A 22,289-nucleotide genomic window follows, 5' to 3' on the forward strand; every position below is an offset into this window, starting at 1 on the left:
GACCTGCCTTTCATGGACCCATGCTGGCTGGGCCCGATCCCTTGGTTGTCCTGCAGGTGCCCTGTGAGCACTCTCAAGACCAACCGCTCCATGATCTTCCCCGGTACGGAGGTCAGGTGACAGGCCTGTAGTTCCCAGGATCCTCCTTCCGTCCTTTCTTGTAGATGGGCGTCACATTGGTAAGCCTCCAGTCTTCTAGGACCTCCCCTGTTAACCAGGACTGCTGATAAACGATGGAAAGTGGCTTGGCAAGCTCCTCTGCCAGCTCTCTCAGTACTCTCGGGTAGATCCCATCAGGCCCCATGGACTCATGGGTGTCCAGGTGGCTTAACAGGTCCTTAACTGCTTCCTCCTGGATTATGGGGGGTTTATTCTGCTCTCCATCCCCATGTTCCAGTTCAAGGGGCTGAATACCCTGTGGATACCTGGACTGGCTATTAAAGACTGAGGCAAAGAAGGCATTAAGTACCTCAGCCTTGTCCTCGTCCTTGGAGACAATGTTCCCCGCCATATCCAGTAGGGGATGGAGATTCTCCTTGCCTCTCTTTTTGTTGTTAATATATTTGTAAAAACATTTTTTGTTATCCTTTACGACTGTCATTTTATGTTAATGGTGAAATGCAGCTGAGTTGAGTCTCATCACTGTTTTAACATACTTAAGTTTTACGCAGTCAGCTTTACCATCTTCTTTCATACGATAGCAGATTTTAGCCTACTTCCTTAATTGCTAAGGTTAGGCATTAATCTTCAAAAGAAAAATACATCTAAGAAGATACAGTATTTAAAAAGGGTGGTGATCACTCTATAGAAAAAGGAAGGGGTAAAAAACCCAGCTTCTGAACAACACAAAACCTGTATAAAGCGTGAGGTCCCAGAGAAATAAAGTAAGTCAGAGCTGTTTGATCAAAACTCCCCAGACCCTGAGACAGAACCAATGTTTCACAAATGTGCACAAGTTTGACAAGATCCAGAGCGCCAGCTGCCATTTCCCTAGCCAAACATCTTTTCTCCAGCTCCTACTGTGCTGCTTCTCTGGCCTGCTCGTTTCCACCTCCCGTGTTTCCTGTGTGGGCTCCCCCAGCCATCCCTCCACGTTTCCCTCTGCCCAAGGTTTACTCTCACCCCCCCACTTTCTGCACCCCACAAGTCATACTCCATCACCTCTTCCTCCTTGGCCCTGTCCCACCTACCACAGTTGCTTCCCTCTGTGATCTGGGGCTTTCTTCCCAACCCCAGGGAGGCAGATGCCAGAGGGCAGAGCCAGCGCCTGGCAGGGCACTGAGCCCTGAGGGAAGGCTATGGCTAGGCCCAGCCTCACCTTCCTCCAAGGCATCCCAGCTTTAATCAACCAGCCCTCTAGAAGGATAGCAAGACCCAGATTGCCCACAGACTCCACAAGAAGACAGAAATGAACCTGGATGCTTTGTTCCAGCAAATACAGCTCACAGAAAAGCAGGCAGGGGAGAAGAGGCGCCTCATCCAACAAGGTCAGCAACATGGACGCCATCTTGTGCAGTGCCGTCCACACTTAATGGCCTCTCCAGTTCCTGGAGGAAAAGCAGGGTGGCCCCACCATGCTGTCGTGAGGGGACCTTTGTCAGTGAAAGCTCGGCAGGCAGCCTGCCGGCTGCTTCTTGCCAATGGCACGTTTTTATACGAATGTAACTTTTTCAAACTGAGCACACAGTCTTAGAGATTTTTGTTGTGTTGCAGCTAAATTCGACATAAACAGAAGTTATGAAAAAATTAACCAAATAAAAGAAGAGCTGAGCACTGCAAAAATGAAATTAGAAACTAAGGTAAGCAGGCATGTTTATAGTATACATAATAATGAAATACATTATATTTATAAATATATGACCTATTCTTTCACGAATAGATTCATAAACACTTTCAGGGAGTTGCTTCAGCTACTGAATAACACAGCATTGAGAAAACTTACACTGTGCATGTCTGTAGTGAAAAAAGGTCTGTCAACATCTTTCCCCTCTTACGAATCTCATGCTTCAGGCTGGCCCCTGGCTATGTTCAGGGACTTGCTTAGATCAGGGGTAGGGGCATTTCCAGATAACACTTCCAAAAATCTGGAAGCACTGGGGACAGCACACCTGCACGTGAAAGTATCTCCTGCTCTGCAGAAAGAGCTCGGCAGGGAGCGACCGCCATGTCAGGTCGGTCCTTCCACCAGTCACAGCCACCAGACGTCGGCTGGGGGCTGACTGGTCAGGTGCGGTGTGAGCGTCCCTGTCTTAACCATCCTGGAGCTTGTTGTAGCACTTTCCTTCAGGGGCCCAGAAACCATTCCTTTGCTGCCCGTTGCCATGCACTAAAGGCCTTTCGCAGAAAATATATAGAAGCATTCCTGTGTTTACTTCACAGGATCTTGAGGGGTATACTAAAGGTCTTTCCTGTGAGCCCATGCTCACAGTTAGGGCTCACAAGGTCTAAGAGTTTTTTGAGGGACGCTGAAGACAGAGGAAAGTTTCTGAATCTATTTAATGTTTTTGAGAATTTATTATGCTTTCCTTTGAACCAAAATGCAGACATATTTTTAGATTAAGCTTCCAGTTGCAGAGCCTTTCACCATTAATACCTGTGGTTACAAATGATTTAAAAATCCATTTGCTTGTGCCTGAAAATTAAGTCTAAATATCATCCCCTGTGCTCTTCAGTGTCTGCGCTGGCAGAATGTGTACGCACAACAGGAAAGCATACGGAGCCTCCTTAGAAGTCAGAACTGTTCTATCCCTTCACTTAAATAAACATCTTCAAGAACCTTTGGGGGATTACCTCACCTAGTTGTGAAAATAAATGTTTGGGGGATGATTTTCATCCTTCCAAAACAAGCCTACTCTGCCTTTTGTAAAAGACTATGTAATATATACATAACAAATATCAGTATTACTGCAAGGGGGGCAGAATAAAAAAGAACTCAGTTACAAATATTTACTGGTTGCAAATTGAGACTATAATCAGGCAAGCAGTTATTCACGTGCTTGCATTTATACATGCCATGATCTCAGAGCCTAAAAGCACTTTAGAATAGTAACTTATTTAACCAACACACATTGTATCTGGGTGTTGCTTGTTAGGGAAAGTCCTTTGTAGTCTTGCTCATAAATTTATTTATGAACACCACAATTTTATGTTCATACTACTAATTTGTTATTGATGCATTGTGATTTATAATCAAGGTTTATATGCTAGGTACAGAGGGTCCCAAGAGTAGAGCCATTATTATAAAAGGCTAACGGGAAGAGCTGAAGAACTATTCCTAATTAAATCTTATGTGCTTTACCCACCAGGATTAATAATATTCTCACTGACGTCCACAAAATATATTTTACTTGCTTGCTTAGTCTGACATTGATTCATTTACAGATATGAAATTATACAGAAAACAAGAAGAATGGGAAAATGCATTTCAATCAGACTGTATTTAGGTTTAAAGGCTATACAGTTATTGAAATTATTTAAAGTAAATTGTTTTTCAGTACAGGAATTAAGTTTACATATATCTATAATAGTTAATGTAATTCAAGTAACATTAAATAATGCTGTTCAGCTAATGCTGTTCAATTTGTCCTGCACTAAATAAGTGCACTTCTTTTTAAGCATACATATCCAAGCACATGCATGCACAGCAGCTTATGCCTGACCAAGCAGATAAGACTAAGTTCAAAAGTGTTTTGACATCTATTTCACAGACACTGTCTGTGGTCAATCAAAGGTTCCTAGGAAATGCTACTTTTTTCTTCCATTCAGTAAAATCAGGTAGCATGTAATTAGAATCCAAATTACAGCATTTTGCTTTTCATGGCTCAATGATTTCTTAAAAAAAATCTGTTGCAAATGCATAGATTAAGTTGACATCTTACAAATGGAGAAATTATATTGCAGCTAGTTCTCTTCACTAATATAAACACAGACCATCCACTGTCTTTGAATTAATATCTAAAATAAATACTTCTGAGGCAAGCACTTCCTGGACACTTAGCATGTCGAACATATCAGAGATAAGGAAAAAATCTGGTCCTTTCCTTTCCAACTCTCACATACTAGTCCTAGAGCGTTTGATTCCACTGTCCTCCTCCTTTTTTGATCAGATGCACTTCATCCACACTCTCTCCAAAATAATCTACATTATTTCATTATACAATCTTTTCATTTTTCCCTCTGTAACATCACTATTATTTGGTCTTTTCTGCTTCTGCACACACAAACAGTCATGTATCAGCCTGATGATTCAATTTACTTCCTAATATTTACCCTGTGCCTTTACAGTCTTTTGGCCATTCTACTAACTTTACTTTCCCTACTCGTTGTTCTGAGTATTACAATCTGAGTCATTCTCTTGAAGTCCTTTTCTCCACTTCATCAGATGAATGATTCTTGCCCTTTAAGACTTTTCAACACTTAGCTGTTCCCTATTTATCTGCTGTTACAGTTTATCTCACCATATATCTTAACTTAGGTTAGACAATAATACAGTACATGTGCTGGAAAATCAGGAGGGACTCTTCAGCAAATTTTGAAAATGCAGTAGTTGAACATCATACCCTTCTATCACATAAACTATGGTTTAAAATTAATAAAACTAAAAATAAAACAATATGCAAAATACAGGTTTGGGGCTTGGAGGGTTATGGTCGAACTGTCTTTAACCAATGAGCTAATTTCTGTTGCACTTCCTTGGCTAAGAATTCCAGAAATTGTGCTCAGAAAAATATGAGCATATCCCTTGCTCCTTTGCCTACGCAATAGTAGCATGGCAGAGTTGATGATGTGTACAGCCATTCAGTCAGAACAATGATGTTGGACCCCTGTCCCTCTGATACTACTGTCTGATTTAGCACGTGATGAGCTTTACACAATTAGATGGAGGACACTGTATTATGTTGGGTAAAAGGTCCTATGTGATCAATATTTTTCCTGGGTTTAACTTGAAAAAATTTCTCCTAAACTGAACAGACTTTAAAATGCCATTTTAAATAAATGGACCAGCACTAAATGTGTCTTTTAAAGAAAGGATGCTTTCCAGAAGCTTCGTGGTATATTGGAAGATTATTGGGAGAAAAAAGAGCTGTTGTGCTTTTGCTAGTGCAGCAGATGTGCCAGCTGTGTTTCAACTGGACCAAGATCCTTATGTACAATATCAAAGGATATGAAACAATAAAACAATAACCTTAATTTATAACCTCTTTTTTTTTCCCCCTCTCTTGGAAGGTTCAGCATCTGTTTGAAAAATGGTTCTACTTAGAAACTCTGAAGAAACGTGAAGACAGCCTAGAAAAACAGAAAGCTGAACTTATCAATCAAAAAGACATGCTTCTTAAAATCTTTGTATGTTTCCAGCTATGGTATTCAGACAGTTCATTTCAATTGTGAGAATAGGCAGCCTTAAAATTTGAAAATATGGAAGAAATAATGTTTTAAATCTGAAAAAAATCAATTTTATATTTTTTCACGCTAACATACTTAACAATGTAAATGTAGCTAAATTCTCACTTTTAGTTTAAATAATGATCTAAGGTAATGTATGCTACAGTTTATCTACAAAGCTGATTTAACGTTCTTGACTTCATTTTCTATGTCTGCTGTTTTATGACTGAACTCCAATTCTGACATTTCCTTTGTAAAGGAAAACTAGGAAAGTCTCACCTTAGATTGGACTGCTGCATATTGAGAAGGATCAAAGGAGAAACTCAGGCAGGCAAACACCACATTTTAGGAATCCCGATGTACTGCACAATCTCTTTGATGCTAGACACACCTAGCTACCTCTTAAAAGGTAGCTACTTGCAACATACACAGACAACAAGTTTTTTAGTTCTCTCTTGTGCTAACCTGAATATTGCCTTCCTCTTACTTCATTGAGGATCCTTGGATCTGTAGATACTAAGACCACAGATGAGTAGTCTTCTTTGCATATGTATTTGTACTTTAAATCAGCAGAGCTGAATTTTAAACTTTCAGTATGAATCACCAGTATTAACTCTAAATCTTTAGGCAGATAGCCTTTTAAATTAAGTAATATTTCTTCAGCATCCAAAGCATTCCCAATCATAAGTATACAAAGAAAGAAAGAAAAATAAAATAAATATTACAAAGTATCATAGAAAAATTATGTAGCTGTAAAAGTTAATTATCCTTTGAAGAAGTGTGAAGTTCCTTTTAATTGTAACCAGTCAAGTTGGATATATAGCTTATAATTTATTTCTCTCTGTATATAAGCATACTTTCTTTTTATTGATTCAGCAATCAGTTAAGATTTTTTAAAGGAATTTAATATTGCCATTCTCTGTAGAATATTTTTCCAGAAAATGAAACAGTAACTTCCTACCAACTATAGCTATATTGGTAGTTATTAAGGGAGTTAAAGTAAGTCTGCATTTTGCAAAGGAACAAATACTACCTTTATTTCATTTAACAATCTAAAAAAAGAGTGGCCATACTATGCTATTGACTTTAAACAGAACTTTCTACTAATTTCAATAAAGACTTGAACAGAAAAACTGCTGGCTCAACAACAGTAACTGATTTTCAAATATTTTATTATTAAGAATATATCCTTCACTATTTCAGAAACAAAAAAGGTTAAAACAACAGACAAAATGATACAGCTGTAGAACATTTTCATGTTCTCATAAGTCAGTAAAAGTAAATATACTACATTTATACTCCAATTTTACGGATAAACAACAACAGTGTATTTCAGTCTGCCTAGATTAAAAAAAAATTTCTTGTTTTCATTTGAACATTCAATTTTCCCTTTCTTTTTTTCAGACAGACACGAAGCGAAAAATGACTGAAGAGGAAGATAATTTTACTAGAGAAATAACAGAGTTTAACAATGAGTATGGACTAACATGTAATAGAGATCTTCTGATTAAAAAAAAAGTCAAGTTTGAAATAAATGATTTAGAGAACGAGGCAGCTCTGTTGAAAAACGGTAAGTCTTATATTAAATTATTTTATCTTGGATTACCAAAGAATGAATACAAATCAGTAAAATACAGCTGTGCAAAACAACAATTTTAATTCCATTCCCTTGCTGTCTGGAACTTCCTTTTAACACTAAACTGAAAGAGCGTGGTCTGATGTACCACATTACAAAAGCGTAATTAAAGCCTCTTCTAGTCCATATCCTCTTGAGTCCTTTCTGACTATGAGCACTGTGAAGAGAAGAAGGAGACCTGCAGAAGTGGCTCCCAATGTCTAATGTCAACCAGCACAGAGGTGCACTGTCAGACATAACCTACTATCTTAGGTTTGCAATGATTGCAATCACCTATGGCTGAGCTATGTAAATTTCCTTAGCTTCAAAAGAGTTATATCCACAGATGTCTTGTAGATTTTTGCCTATTCAGACAGGTCTTTTACTGCCACAGTATAACTTTATTTTTGAATTAAGATACGGGATATGATATTTCTCAGAACAGAGATTCAGACTGAAAAGCAATCCTTCAGCAAGGAAATAGAAGTTGTCATGGATCACAAGCTGAACACGAGTCAATGACATCAGAATGCCAACACCATACTGAGACATAAACATATTCTGACCTCTAAGACATGCAAAATAATCCTTCACTCTATTTAGGGGCATTTAAGCTCTTAGCTGGAGTACTGTGCATCTAGTTTTGGACGTTGCACTTCAAGAAAAAATGTGGACCAGCTGGAGAGAATCCATATGAGACCAGTGAGAGTGAACAGAGATCTGAGACACATGAGAAGGAAAAAAAATAAAGAATTGAGACTATTTAACCTATGGAGGAAATGCCTGATGCAAGACGGATATCAGTCTTCAAATCTTGAAAGGGTTCTGTAAAAAGGGAATTAATATATTCTCCATACTTATTGTGAGCTGAATAAAAAGTAACACCACAATAAGGGAGAGTCTGTCTGGGTGTTTGCAAATCTTTCTAAGAACAGTGAACAACTGAAACACTCCGCCTTAGGAGATTCCATTACCAAAAGTCTTTAAGAACAGGTTAGACAAGCATCTGTAAGAAATAACAGAGGTATAGCTGATCCTGCCTTCAGCAGGAGGAATGCAGTAGACGACCACTCAAAGTCCTTTCCAGTTGCATGATCCTATCATTCATCAAACGCCAGCAGTTTGAATTCTGAATTTCTGATGCAAAGTTACTGAAATATGATTGTCCATTTGAGTTTGTACTTGGTGGTACCTTCTTTCTGTATTTCCTGTGTCTCTGATTCTGATCTACAATGGAAAAAAAAAGTCTGTTTTTAGTGGCACCTGTTACTTTTAATGTTTAATTTTTGAATATTCAGACAGATCTGAACAATCAAATGGTCTCTCAAAGGTTAGATCAGTAGGGTATGAAAGGTGACTAGCATCCTTCTCTGTGTTTGTTGCTGCCTTGATTCCATCCTTCTAAATTGCACATTTTTAAGGTACAACTTGCCTGTCTTTCTGTCTGTTATAGTCCCGAGCACACTGATGACACTAAAGAGAAAAGTTTAAGTAACTCATAATAAGGAAATAATGTGAGGACCTCCAGTTGTCAGGGAAGCAACCACAATTAATTCCAGATGCTGTCAACGGTCAGGTTCAAATGTCCGTAACACTAAACAAAATAAGTTCTTTTTATTCCTGCTGAGAGGTGTTTGTTAACCACGTATTCAATAAGTCATCTTCCTTTAGAGCTGAAGTAACTCTAAAGCAAAACATCTGCTATTCTTTTTAGGCTCAGTCAACAATATATGTGAAACATGTTAATAACATTAAAAAAACATTTTCTTTCATAGTTATGAATATGTTATATGACACATAATTTCCTGTGAACCATATTTTATACAACCAATTTCAGTTTTTTATTTAAGATTCTCTTTGACTAGCCGAAGATTGGTAGAAGTAGTTAACGATATTTAAGATTATATAATGAAGAGTAAAATTGCAATGTATTTTAATTTAAAATATTTTTTTTTCTTAGAAATGGACTCAATGGAACATAAAAATGTTCAGTTAAATGCACTCCAGCTGCAGAAGAATGAATTAAAGCAGTATTTATTTACCCTCCAAAACGAACTCAAAGGTGTGCCTCATAATCAATCATTATGATCATTATTTGTGCCTTGACAGATGCTTCTGAAAAATGTTTTGTCAAGTTATTTTTCTTAAGAAAAAGTCATAGATTTTAATATACTTTTACATTATGTAATACATCATTTTTAAACATAGTTATAACAAAAATTATGGATTTCAATAAGATTTATATTAAATGTCAGTGATACTGAGGCCTACAGATTTGCCAAACCATAACATAGCTATGAAAAAGTAATTTTTACCTTTGCTCATAAGTCACATACTTAAATGGAAATGTTTTTCTTTCAAAGTGAACTTAAAATCAACATAAATACTGTTTAAAACCCATTAATGTATAATTAAAGAATGTCATTAAAATTCAATGTCTAACAAACAACATGACTTGGACTGATAGACAGATTTGTCCTAGTTGCTAAACCTCTGAGTAGTAAATTCGACTGTCATCTCTTTACTGACATTCATGTGTTAGTGTATGAAATTCTGTGTATAAAAAAAGAAGTCTACACATAAAGCTGTGTTGAATGCACAGGAAACACTATAAAAGAAACAAGTAAAAAGATAAAGAAGGAACTGAGAAAGGTTGTGTGTCAAAGGTGATCACAAGCAAAAGGGATGATTTTAAAATTTGGATAAAAATGTAGGTGGTTTAGTGACTTTTTTAGAAATGTGTAAAATGTCACAGTAAGAAAGCTAAGACAGACAGACCATAAATATGGTCATAAATTGTTTGGGAAAAAGAATGAAACTTTATAGAGGATTGGAATATGCATACTAGACATTACAATAATAAAATAATTCTTGTTCTTTATTTGGATGCCTTTACCCTATAAACAGTTTCACAAAGAAATATTAGAAAAGATAAATTTAGAAAATGTAGGAAGACTTTGAATGATGATTAATATATATTTAGAAGGTAATTGTTATTTTATGTTTAGACCTTGAGAAAGTAATCAGGGAGGCTGAAAAAATGACAAAAGATTTAGAAGCAGAAAAAGTCCAAGTCACTGAAAAACCTCAGACTGATCCTGAATGTTTAAGGTAAGAGTCTGATGTTAATAAGTTCCTAAATTTAAATTTAGGTCTGTAACTACAGACCAGTCCTGGTGGCAATGACTATTTTACCTTTCCTGTACAATACTCCTTTGAAATCAGAAGAATAATTTTTATTACAGAACATGAATTCCTGTTGTTTATTACAGCCTTTCACCCTTACATGCATACTTCAATGAACTAAAAACTGAAAGTGTTTGCAAAGAAGTCAGTCAAACTTGGAGGAAGAGCAAAAGTCTATTCCTTGGGTGGAAGGCCAGTTTTTGTGAAAATAGTGGTAGCACACAAAGTACTGATGAACTACCCAATGTATATGTACTTCTGCTGACTGGCTGCACAACCTTCCCCAGAACCTGATTGTAATGGAGTGGATTGACTATAATAACCTCCTTGGGTCAGGTGGCCCTTGTATTGAAGCTACCAAATGCAGATTTATTTTCTCTATAATCCTTACCATCAGTTTTAGTTTGCCTTCTAATTAAGCTAGTTTAGAACAAAATTTTGAAGATTTAACGAAGACAGAAGACCTTACAGAGTCTATCTTAATAGTGAATATTTCTTCCCAGGAACTGAGTGGTAACGACTTATTTCTTGTCATTTTGCTCAAGTGTGACATTTACATTTTCACTATACAGAAAATAATCTAATGTTTTCAACAAAAAAACTTCCAATGCAGAAAGCCCCATGTCACAAAATTAACCATCTTCCTCCTATTTTATGGTGTTGTTCCAGATGAAAGTGCCTGTGGATATTTAAAAATATTTAATAGACAATGCAAAGAAACTCCTCCTAGAAAATCTAGGAGGAGATAGAAATATTCTCTAACAGAAATCATTAGGGAAAACACAACTTCTGTGACCAGTATGGTTTTTTTCCTATACATTTCTGAGTTTTTTACTTAAGTAAATATAATATTTTTTTCTGAAAACTTTCAATGGAAAAATAAAATTTTGCAGAGAATTCTGAACATTTTTCTGAAAGATGGTTTGGTGATGGCCCATTTTTTGCTGAATATCTTTTTTTGAAAGGAAATTATATATCAGTCCTATTACTAACTCTCTTCAACTTCTTATATGTTGTTGAGACATGGCCAAAATTCCCTCAGCATAAAAATTAATTAGCTCACAATTCTGCATACAGTAGCAAAAACTCTGCATTCATATATACATAGAAGACACAGTGTAAATAATAATAACAGCAGCAATTCTCTAAGATGGCATGTTGTAATTCACTCTTTTACGTTATTCACTCCATCGTGATATATTAGGTTTTGTGATACATGAGGTTGTCAACTTCCTTCTAAATAACATTCTTCCCTTGGAGTAGTTTACTGCCATGATGCCACTTAATATTCACATTGGTGTAATTAGTTTTCTATAACAGGTTTCCTGTGCACAAGGTACAGAAGTAGCAAACATTATATTACTTTAAATGCCCAGCTCTGCCATTGATTGCTATGAGATCCTAGGCAAATCATTCAAATCCAGGTATGTCTGTCTTTCTACCTAGTGAAATTAACTCACAGCTATGTGGAATGATACTTTGGTTTTATCTAGGTGGAAAATACAACAGTGGATAAAAATATATTAAATTCTATTAAGTACAAAACCAGCAAGTGTCATTTACAATCAAAGCAAGAAAGATTATGAGATTTTTTTGTTTCACAAAATGTCTCATTTTATGGTCAAGATAAGCTTACATTATTTGATAATTGCGTGTAGTGCAAAATGTGAAGTGGTCCTGCTGCTGTTACTACTATCACAAAAAGCAAGTGCTCCTTGAGGTATAAGAATATATTGAAGAAATTTTCTTTACATTGAAATATTTTTTCATTTCAGATACTGGACAGAATTTAGGACAGATTTGTCTAAATCATTCTTTTATCTTGCATTTGCTTTCGATGTCATGTATATTCAGAAGAGCTCAATGCTTTATAGAGAGAGATAGCCTTGAACAAGTTAACTTACATGCCAGAAACAACACAGCTATGTTACTGCACTTCCATGTCAGCAATAAAGATTCTTCTTTTCAGTAGAGCCAAGCAAGCAATCCTCATTTGTCAACTTCTGTATGTCATAGTACTGTGCTCTTTAGAATTATCCCAAACCTTATCAGACTGACATAACTCTATAATTTTATTTCATTTTATTTTAAACAAAACCTACTCATCACTTCTTGGGTTGGACTACTGAATTAAGAGAATAAAATGGAATTTGAAGTCTTATATGCTATAAATAGTGCGGATACCCCCTGAAGGTACCTGATCGCTCTCCAGTACCTACAAGGAAGTCATCAAGAAGGTGGAGCCAGGATCTGCACAATGCTGCACAGTGGGAGAACAGAAGACAAAAAGTGGAAGCTGAAACAAGAGTATTTTAGAATGAATTTAAGGAAAAACTTTTATCGTGAAGATAGTATAGCAAAGGAAAATGTTGCCGAGAAAGGCTGCATGGTTTTCATCCTTGAAGGTTTTCAGACTTGACTGCATAAAGCCCTGAGTAACCTGGTCTGACCTTGTAGCTGACCCTGCTCTTAGAAGGACATTGGGCTAGATGACCTCCTGACATCTCTTCCAGTCTGAATTATCCAATGAACCAATTATTGCGGACTACACAAGGGAGAGAAAACAGCCCATAGATCAATACATATGCACTGGCTTGTGCCTACACTGCTCAGAGGCAGCATTATCTGCAACAAACCAGTCATCTCCACACTGCCTAGCACTTGGTGAGATCATATCTGCTCTGGTCCCTTTGTAGTGATATTAAGATATGTCATCTATAGACACATATTTTCCATTCAAAATGCATTAAATACTTAAAGGAGTTACATCCAGCACAGCAGAGTGCTGGTTCAAAATGACAATACCTAGCATGTGCATGGCACGCCCTATGATGTGCCACAGAAATATCTGAGAGACCACAGCTGCTGCAGCAGAGCATGTGCTGATGCAGTCCATGCCAATAGTCTCACTGGAGAAGATCCTTGAGTGAACTATCCTGTCCACTCCCGTGGGTGCCCTCTGAAGGGAATCTGAGAATAAAGAATAATTCCTGCAGTGTCAGTGAGAAAAACTAAAGTACCAGGCACCTGGGATGAACCAGGAAGCCCTCCTGACAGTCTAGATATACTTTTGGCACTTCCAAAGGGCCCTTTGCAGCCAAAGTGCCAATTCATGCAATCTTACATATACTAGTGCATATCTTAATAGGAGTCAGTTTTGATCATGTTAAAATCACTGCGATTGAACCTACTGTTTGAGAAGAAACCCTTTTTAGCCTAACAAGGTAAGGTTTTTTCCCCGTACAGAATCTATTGCAAGAAGACTATTTTAGTTTTTACTGAAAATCATATTTAGTATACATAAAGAGAAGAATATTTTGACACATCAAAAGTATGTTTTTTCCTATGAAATAAGAACAAAATTTTGATTATTTTTTTACAAGGCAGGAAACCACACCACTCTTTAAATGGTAAAAATACCAATGTTTTTAATGTTTCCTTAGAACAAATGTGAGAGGTAGTCAGCATCAATAACCTGATATATGTAGCTCCCAGATCACCCTGTAAGTCTGTTGTTGTATCACATACCTAGTCCCAGCTTAAAAATCAATATAAAAAGTAGCTGGCAAGGCAAGAATCTTCATTACTATTAAGTACATATCTTAAAGTAAATTGCATTTCAGCTGAAGAGTGTAGCCAGCTAATTCACATTACAGCAATTCATCTTTCAGCTGAGAAAAATGCCCTATACCATGTCTGCAGTTTCATAAAATTTCTCCCAAATCCATCAAAGAGTTACAAAAGGTCATGAGAAGCACACCCCAGTAATTCCAACAGCTATTGGTGCTGCAGTTATAGGCTTGTTCTAATACATATCAGATACAGGAAAAAGCTAACCAAAACTTGAATGATAAGCACCGATATAGTTATGGATAAGACACTGTGCCCTCTTCATCAAAGTAGGCATCCTGGAAATTGTAAGTCTCATGATACAGTTGCATAATTCAGAGAAATATTTAAGAAAAGAGGGCCTTTTTTTTCAGAAAAGATCTGCAATTAAAATCAAAAGACTTCTTGTAATCATCCGTTCTGCTAATGCCAACCCCAAACACAAAACAGCAGGAAAGAACTTTGGCATCAGCTCTCTTGAGTTCCATTTCCCTGGCAGGTACCAAGTAGCATCACTTTAAGTGGAACGATACAGGAGTCAAATAGAGACTGATACGTGCAAATTCCTAGCCATATCATTTCACTATTATATTCATTGTAATTACTTACGATATTATTTACCTTTTTTCACATTTTAAATTTATGTGTTGCCTTATGTAAAGCAACCTAGAAATAATTTTATTTAAATTTTATTTAGACTAGGAACAGACAGTTTCTACCTAAAATTGGTATTTTTCACACTATTCTAAAGGTAGAATAAGGATAAAATATTTCTTTGAGACCTGAATTTCTGTTCTACTTCAGAAAAGCAGTAGCAGCAGGAAAATACATGAAGTCAGCTTACTTAAATAGTTCAAGACTTTGTATACCTACCTAATTCCTAAACATATAGTATTGCTTCTTACACTTCATAATACAAAAACACCCCTCCATTATCAAAATTAGGAAGGAAAAAGCAATGCTTTACTTCATACAAATCATACAGGAAATATGTTCATTAGAGCTGAACAAATGTTTCACACTAACTGTGGACTGCCTAAGGCCATGCATGGTTCTTGTGGTTTAAAAAAACATGTATTTGCAATTCAATTTTATGTTAAATTTTATAATCAGAATATATCAATCTCTGGAGTAATATATGTGGTTCAAAATGAGTTTTTTAATTACAATTTCCTCATCGATTTTTTCAGCTTTTCTTTTTAATAGCAGTGCCCAGTGGAACTATTATAGCTTGAATTATGTTAAAATAGGTTTCCATTATAAATTGCAGTATGGATTTACAAAAAGTAGATCAAATCCAACTAATTATGTCTATCTTTGATAAGACAACCAATTGGTTATACAAAGAAAATGCAAATGCCATCCATCTAGACATTAGTAAAGTATTTGATGTTATCCCACATAGGAAACTACTAGTTAATATGGAGAAGACATATTAAAAATTTTAAGTGAGTAAGGAATCAACTAAAAGTAACAACAGCAATAGGTCTGAAAAAAGAAATTTTGGGGCGGAAAAAGGTACCTACAGTCACAGCTGGTCTTGCTTAATGTTTTAAATAATTACTTTGGAATAGAAAATGTTTTAAGACAATAGTCTAAAACAATTGAAAAACTCTAGACCTTGTAGACTGGAGTTGCTAAAAAAGAGGAGGAATATAATTACATGCAGTGCAAGTTTAGGTACTTTACAATTAAGGACTTCAATAATAGGTACTTGGAAGCAAAGGAGAAGAGAGGCCTGAGCATACTATATAATCAAAAAATAACTAGTATATATAACAGTGGAAAAGATAAAAGCAAGAGGTATTTCCAACAAAAAACAGGAGAGTGTAAGAATAGTGTGTAAAAATCTCTCACCTACTTTTCAAGAAAGAGGCATTCAACCTGGAAGATGAGCAGAGTATGGAGAGTCCATAACGTAGAAGGAAACAAGGACAGTTCTAAATCTTTTCTAACTCTGAGAAAATTACACAGTTCACATGAAGCAAAGCAGTACAGTATAGAAATACTAATTTCAGCAGTAGGGTAGCCATATTAATTCAGCCAGGTTGATTTAATTTTCCCTGTACAATACAAAAATCAAGATATTTGAACTAGAAGGTCCATTGACCCATATTTATTTTCCCTGCCTTTCAGTAGGAATCTTGTTGACCCCTAGAAACACATTTCAGTTTTGACATCTCTGATGCCTATAAATTTTTTCTTTCCTGTGCAACTTGTTCTTACAGTTGCTATGGAAAGTAGTTGTATATCTTTGGTTTGCTGTCTGCACAAAAGCAAATCTCGTCCTAAATGTGCAGTTTAATTCAGTGTGCTTTTCTTTTTCCAAGATTCTGATTCCATGATTCTATGATTCCTTAAAGATGTCTTGTGATGTTATGTATTTGGGGAATATAAATTTAAAAATTATAATTATGTATTTTACAATCAGTATTTGATCCACAACAGTAGAAGCAGAAATTTTCTTATTTTAATTAAAGCATTTCTATTTATTTTAATTTACATTTAATTCCCACTGTTATATAGCCTAATACCCTCTTCGCTTTCATATTTCGTCTTCTTGCTAGCATTTATTATTACTACTAAATCACTTTCTTAATTTTTATTCTTTCTGCTCCATCAAGAATGTACTTTTATAATTTATTTGTTCAACTCAAGTGCTTGAGTTTATGTTTTGAGATACTGAATTCCATTTAGGACCCATTTTCTCCCTTCCTCAATCAATTGATAATAGTCTGACATTTATTGACTTCTTCAGCTGTATCAATAGCATTTTCTGTTTAGTAGTGTCAGCAAATTGTAAATACCCAGCAAAATCTTGTTCCCACTATAGAAACACACACATTAATTTAGTCCCAATACTGAACTAAGACTGAATGACCTCAATGCGTTAGCTCTACTTTGGCTTGAGACAATAAACTGAAGTCTGCTATACTTTTCTTCAGTCTCAATAAAGTCTTAAAACCTTGATAAATGTTTCTCCTGACCTTTATGGTAAAATTCAGGAAAATCAACATACATACTCTCAAGTTTATATTTAACTTCTTAGGGAACTTTGTTTTGTACCATAAATTCTATGCCCTGTATAACAGTGTCAAACAATTCAATTTTATGATATATTATAATGTTTTCCCTTGTATTTATGGTTAAAAAATTAAATGGTGGTCATAAGGCAAAACCAAGAAGGAAAGTACAAAAAAAAGTATTTTACTTGTCTCAGCAAAACATAACCAAGGGACAGTTTGCTCCTTCTGCAACTCCAACAGTAAACAGATAGGGTCTTTCATCCCCACTTAGAAAAAAAAGCTCTAAAAAGACATATGCACCTTGCCTTCAACACAAACTATTTCTTCTTTGAGACACCTTTACAAAAAAATTATTCTTGGAATGCAAGTTTTGGCTACTGAAGTCTTGATCCAGTAATTTGAACCTGTGGATGATTTTCAGAGAAACCTGTTTGACAAAAACATTATTTTCATCATAGTTCAGTTCATAATACCAGCATGTATTGATTTCACAATTATTTTTCCTATTTGCCTTCTGCATATATAGCTGGAATTCAAGAAGAGTGCGTATCAACCACAAATGCCAATGACATTTAATAGCTGTGCTCATTTCAAAGCTGCAAAATCGATCGTCTTCAGTGATCTCCTCCTTCTTCATCTCTTTGTCATTTCTGGCATTCAAGAGTAATGGAAAATGGACCAATGACAGCAGAGCTCAGTCTAGGGCAAGCTAGCACCAAAAAAATGCTCATGCTGTTGTCCCACCTATTTGATTTAAGGTTAGGTTTTGCTATCACTATTTATCTTGAATATTTCTTAAAGGAATAGTCAAACCTCCTTTTACAAATACGGCATTTAAACTCCAGCTGTTCACTAGAGCCCATTACCTGTGATGCTGTACCTTACCAATACAATGTTAATTCAGCACAATGACTTTTTTTAAAGATATATTTTATTGTCATCAAGGAGACAAAATGTTAAAAATAAAACAAAAACAAAGGACATGGAGAGCCAAATGCTAGTGTGATTTTTCAGATTTTTTTTAAGAGTTTTGTTTTTTATCATAGTCACAAGGAGGCTATAATTGTCATATTAATCCTTGTTCTGGCAAAAGGTACATCTCTTTCCATTTCCGAAGGTGACAGAACACCTGCCTCCATCTATACAGTATAGTTCTGTGAATAATTGGTTTGCATATTCAATCTGATAGTGGAAAGATGAATATGAATATTGTGCTTATCTCAAATGTAAAATGAAAAAGCTAAATCTGCTTCCAGGTTGAGCAGTTTTTTAATAGTTCCATTGTCTCACATTCCTTCTAGTAAAACTTCATCATTTATTCAATAACTCAGGCATCCCCAGTGCATTAATTGTGTAGACAGTAACCTAACAGACAGCCCTTGTTTTGTGAGTATAATATTCCTGGCACATACTATAATTATCTAGCTTCTAAATAAGAAGGAAGGAAGACCTGAAAGCAGAACCAACTGATTAATATAAAAATTAAACACCACATTTGAACGAATGTCTTTTATCACCACTACCCCATGCTATGTAAGGAGCTGTGCTGTCACCACATTTAAAAGTTTTATAAAATATTTTAAATAACATTTTTAAATCCATATGCAAAAGTTACATTTTCAAGCTCATCATCAGTAGTAATTAATTCACAATCCCAAGACACAGATAAGAAACTCTTACTGCTTATCTTCTGGTTGTTCTATCATTAGTATACACCTAACTTGGATTGGTATCATTCTTAGCTGACAACTAGCAAACAGGCTATGTATCAATTTTACAACGTGGAAGACAATGAGAGAGGATTTTCTCTGAGATTAACAGACTATGTCTTTTCCTAAAGTAAATTAGGTAAAGTTGGGCTTTTGTTTGTCAAAAGAACAAACTAGAGTTCTAATATCATACTAACAGAGAACACAGAGAAAAAATGAGAAGGCAAAGCAATAAAGTTAAGCTGATTTAACCAAGATCAGAAGCTGATTTTTGACCTTGAAATGAACTTCTCTCAATGAAAATGGTCTGTAAACTAGCACTGTACTATAGTACAGTGAATATTTCCTTTCTTAAAGTGTAGTTCAAAATTTCTTTTAGTTTTAACACTTTTATTTATTATGAATGCAGGAGAGCTATTCCTTTAAGAAGACGCATTTGCTCCTTTATAATACAAACACACAGAGCTCAAACTGTTTCCATATTGATGGTAAGATATCTATATTTTCCACAGAAGCAGCAAAATTAACTTACGGTCCAGTCTTATGGTACTATTCTAATGTCACATGGTGACTAAGTTATTCCTCTCATATGAAACAATACCTTTTACTTTCAATAAAGCCATTTACTTGTGTAGAAAACAAACCCTATCTGCAGTAGGACAGCTAAAGTGGTGCATCATCTATATAATACAGTTAAAGAATTTATTCTCTATTACGGTATATAAAAGAAAAAATGGTTGCTACCTCCTCTTTCAACTTCAGAAGAAACAAGGTCCTGCTTTGATTCATCAGTTTTAATAAGAAGAATATATACTTTTTCTCCTTTTTTTCAGTCTGTCTATACGTCCCAGAATATTCACACTGTTTGCTGAAACTGTATTGAGAGTAAGCAGCTTCAGCTTTCTCATTATGCTTTCCTTATGACAGCCATGGAAAGACTCAGTATAATCTCATCACCTTGTATTCATCAGACTACTAAAAGCTCTGGCACAGATTTCTCTTGGCCTAGCAAGTGTTAATTTATACTACTACAGTCACTGATGTTCGAAGTTTAGGCGTCTCCTTTTAGTAGGACTAAATGCTCCTCTGAATGCAAAAATTGCTATGTTAAAAATTGTCCTTACTGTAGAGACATTGGAGAATTCCTGACTGACAGTACTGGGAAACAGTCAGTAAGCACTGAGGAATAATAGGAGCAGTGGGGAGAGAACAGCAGCAACAGCAAAGGAAGTCTGTGGAGGGTTATGGAGCAATGTTTGCACAGGAATGGCTGCACAGGGTCAGGCAGAGGACCCATCCAATCCAATATTCTGTCTCCACCAGCTGCAAGTGGATATGCAGGGAAAATAAGAACAGTAACATATGGTACTTCCTAAGTATCAACATTCAAATTCACATGTTTAAATAAGGAAAATGATGACTAATGAGGCCATAAATCTTTCATGCTTTATGAAAACAACATGGTCCAGAAATTTGTCTAACGAAGTACTTAGTCAAGATATACTTTGTAGAAACCCAAAATGTCATTTTCTGAAGTTCCTCATAGTGCCATCACAACTGCCAGTGCTGAATGAAATCCAACAATGTTGCGGGAAAGAAGCATATTGGACTGCCAACTACAAAACCAGCAAACTTCACTCCTGATCATGCAAATAGATCAACAAGATGTTTCTCACATAAGTCAAAGTGACAACTGGGACCAAAGCTGAAAAAAAATAGTTCCCCAAAGCAACAGTTGTCTGATCTGAAAATTTATTTGTTTTTGGACACAGGCTTAAGAAAGAATTGGAAAATTGCAAAGATGATGACTGGGAAAGTATCTGTGAGACCCTTCGAACAGAAATTGAAATTCTGCAAATGGTATGTCATTTTCATTATGTATCTTAAGTGGTTGATAATTTTAATGGTGTAATTTAAGATGATTAGCAGTGGTTTTAGATAAGCAGTTTTTTACACTGTGTACACAGCCAAACATCCTTGCATTGCAGGTGCACTCCAATTCTCATTTGTTTTAGCCTATTATTTCCAAGTGTCCAGGAATATAACTTCTCACAGAAAAGGGAAGCACAGAGAAGAGTTTAAAGATACATTTCTAATACAAGAAAGACCTATTTGGAGGACTAGTACTAATCGTTTCTTGAAAGTTGGAAAAGATTATGCATTTAGGAGCTAAATTAATCTTTACCTCCAGCTGTCAGTTAAATAGAAGATGGAAATATGGAGAAATAGGATGATAAAACATCCTCTAATGTAATATTTTGTTTTGTCCACTCATAAATTCCTTACAAAAACTTATTAAAGTGTGTTTTTTCTCTACATGTCAGTCCCAGCTTCAAATTTCTTGATTGTCAGTCTGTGTAACAATACAAAGAGAAAAAATATTTGAGGTTCCATTTTTTGAAATAAAGGGGGTTTAAAGGTTCATTTCAGAGCCCCTGATTAAGCTAATGCAGCTGCCACTAATATCAACAGCAGAATAACAGCCATGGGAAATTTGTGTTACTCACTTTTATGATCAGCTTCAAGCTTCTGTTGGAGAAATGTAACTTACTTGTACATTATCCATTAATTTTATCATGTTTGTAAATCTTCAGAAACAAAAAACCCAGCTCAGTTTTTAAAAACTTCTCTGTAAAGAACACACTGCACTCATTAGATTTCATTTTCTATAATTCAATTCTTTCTTTTTTACAGAATCTATCACAAAAAAAGCTTAAAAAAAGTGAATAACATGGCATATGATATGGAGTGTCAGAAAAGCTAGTCTTTGGGTATTTTAAAACCATTTTACTCAGGCTTTATCAGATTTGCTTCTAATTTTTTTGTTTGATTAAGCCAGAGTTTGTATCTGCCTTTACTTTTCATTGAAATAAAACGTTATTCATTTAAAACTGGTGGAGTTCTTGTGTTTTATCCTCAAGTTCAACAGCTATCCATCTCTAGTTTCCTCTTTGTTGCCCATGAATGGACAGCACATACTCATACTACTCAGACAGCTGAGTTCCTATATTACTAGCTCTATTCTCTATGTCCTATTTTTTAGAGTGAACACTCTCCTATTTTTAAGGTGGTGATTTGGTCTTATTTGAGAGGAAGACTGCTGTTACCATCAAGAAATAATTAACAGGAGCTGCAGCTATATAGTTTATACCTTGACAATGCAATTCTGTAACGTTCTCTGAAACAGCTCAACTCCAGCAATACTGCATGATAGTCCAGAATAGTTTCCAAATCTACTGAGCAATAGATGCCTCCATTGATGGTAAGCCAGTCCATTACTTAGTGCTTGTCTTTGGATTACATAAGAAGTCGTCTTTTCTTTCTCTCCCACAATCCACAAAAAAAAAAAAAAGTGCTAGCTTCAACACTTGACAGCAAAGATAAAATCATATTCTATATGAAAAGTCCACATTTGTAGAGAATTAGTGAAATATTTCCATTGAATAAGGAACCCTATTCCTTCAAGCATGTAGAACTTATAACTGCTAGAGCAGTTCCAAACCCCACAGTAGGAACTAACTTTATGATTCAGGTGCTTACAGTAGGACCATGTGAAAACATTCACTCTGCTCAGCCTCGGTCTACTCTGTCTGTGGCCATCATCTCATCACATCCAACTGCGTGTGCAAATTATTTTCAACCTGCTTCCCACCTGGAAGGTGGGATGGAGAATTACTCTTCACTAGTTTTTCTACACTCAGAGCTCTTCAAGCTACAGAGGGTGTCTATCACACTAAAACTACAAAAGTTGTTTTATTAAGA

The 22,289-nt window shown here is 35.7% G+C and overlaps 1 protein-coding gene across 1 annotated transcript; it reads left to right on the forward strand.

Moving 5' to 3' along the window:
• Window positions 1-1,408: 1,408 nt before the first annotated feature.
• Window positions 1,409-21,257, forward strand: CCDC172 (coiled-coil domain containing 172; the record flags this gene model as incomplete). The annotated part of the gene is made up of 8 exons (XM_082002315.1): window positions 1,409-1,487; window positions 1,714-1,799; window positions 5,227-5,343; window positions 6,787-6,952; window positions 8,958-9,059; window positions 10,006-10,108; window positions 20,300-20,387; window positions 21,222-21,257. The coding sequence occupies 8 exons, from the start codon at window positions 1,409-1,411 to the stop codon at window positions 21,255-21,257; spliced, it is 777 nt and encodes a 258-aa protein (XP_081858441.1).
• Between the last annotated feature and the right edge of the window lie 1,032 nt (window positions 21,258-22,289).

Source organism: Phaethon aethereus (genome assembly GCF_964289735.1).
Source record: "Phaethon aethereus genome assembly, chromosome: 7".
Taxonomy (NCBI): Eukaryota; Metazoa; Chordata; class Aves; order Phaethontiformes; family Phaethontidae; genus Phaethon; species Phaethon aethereus.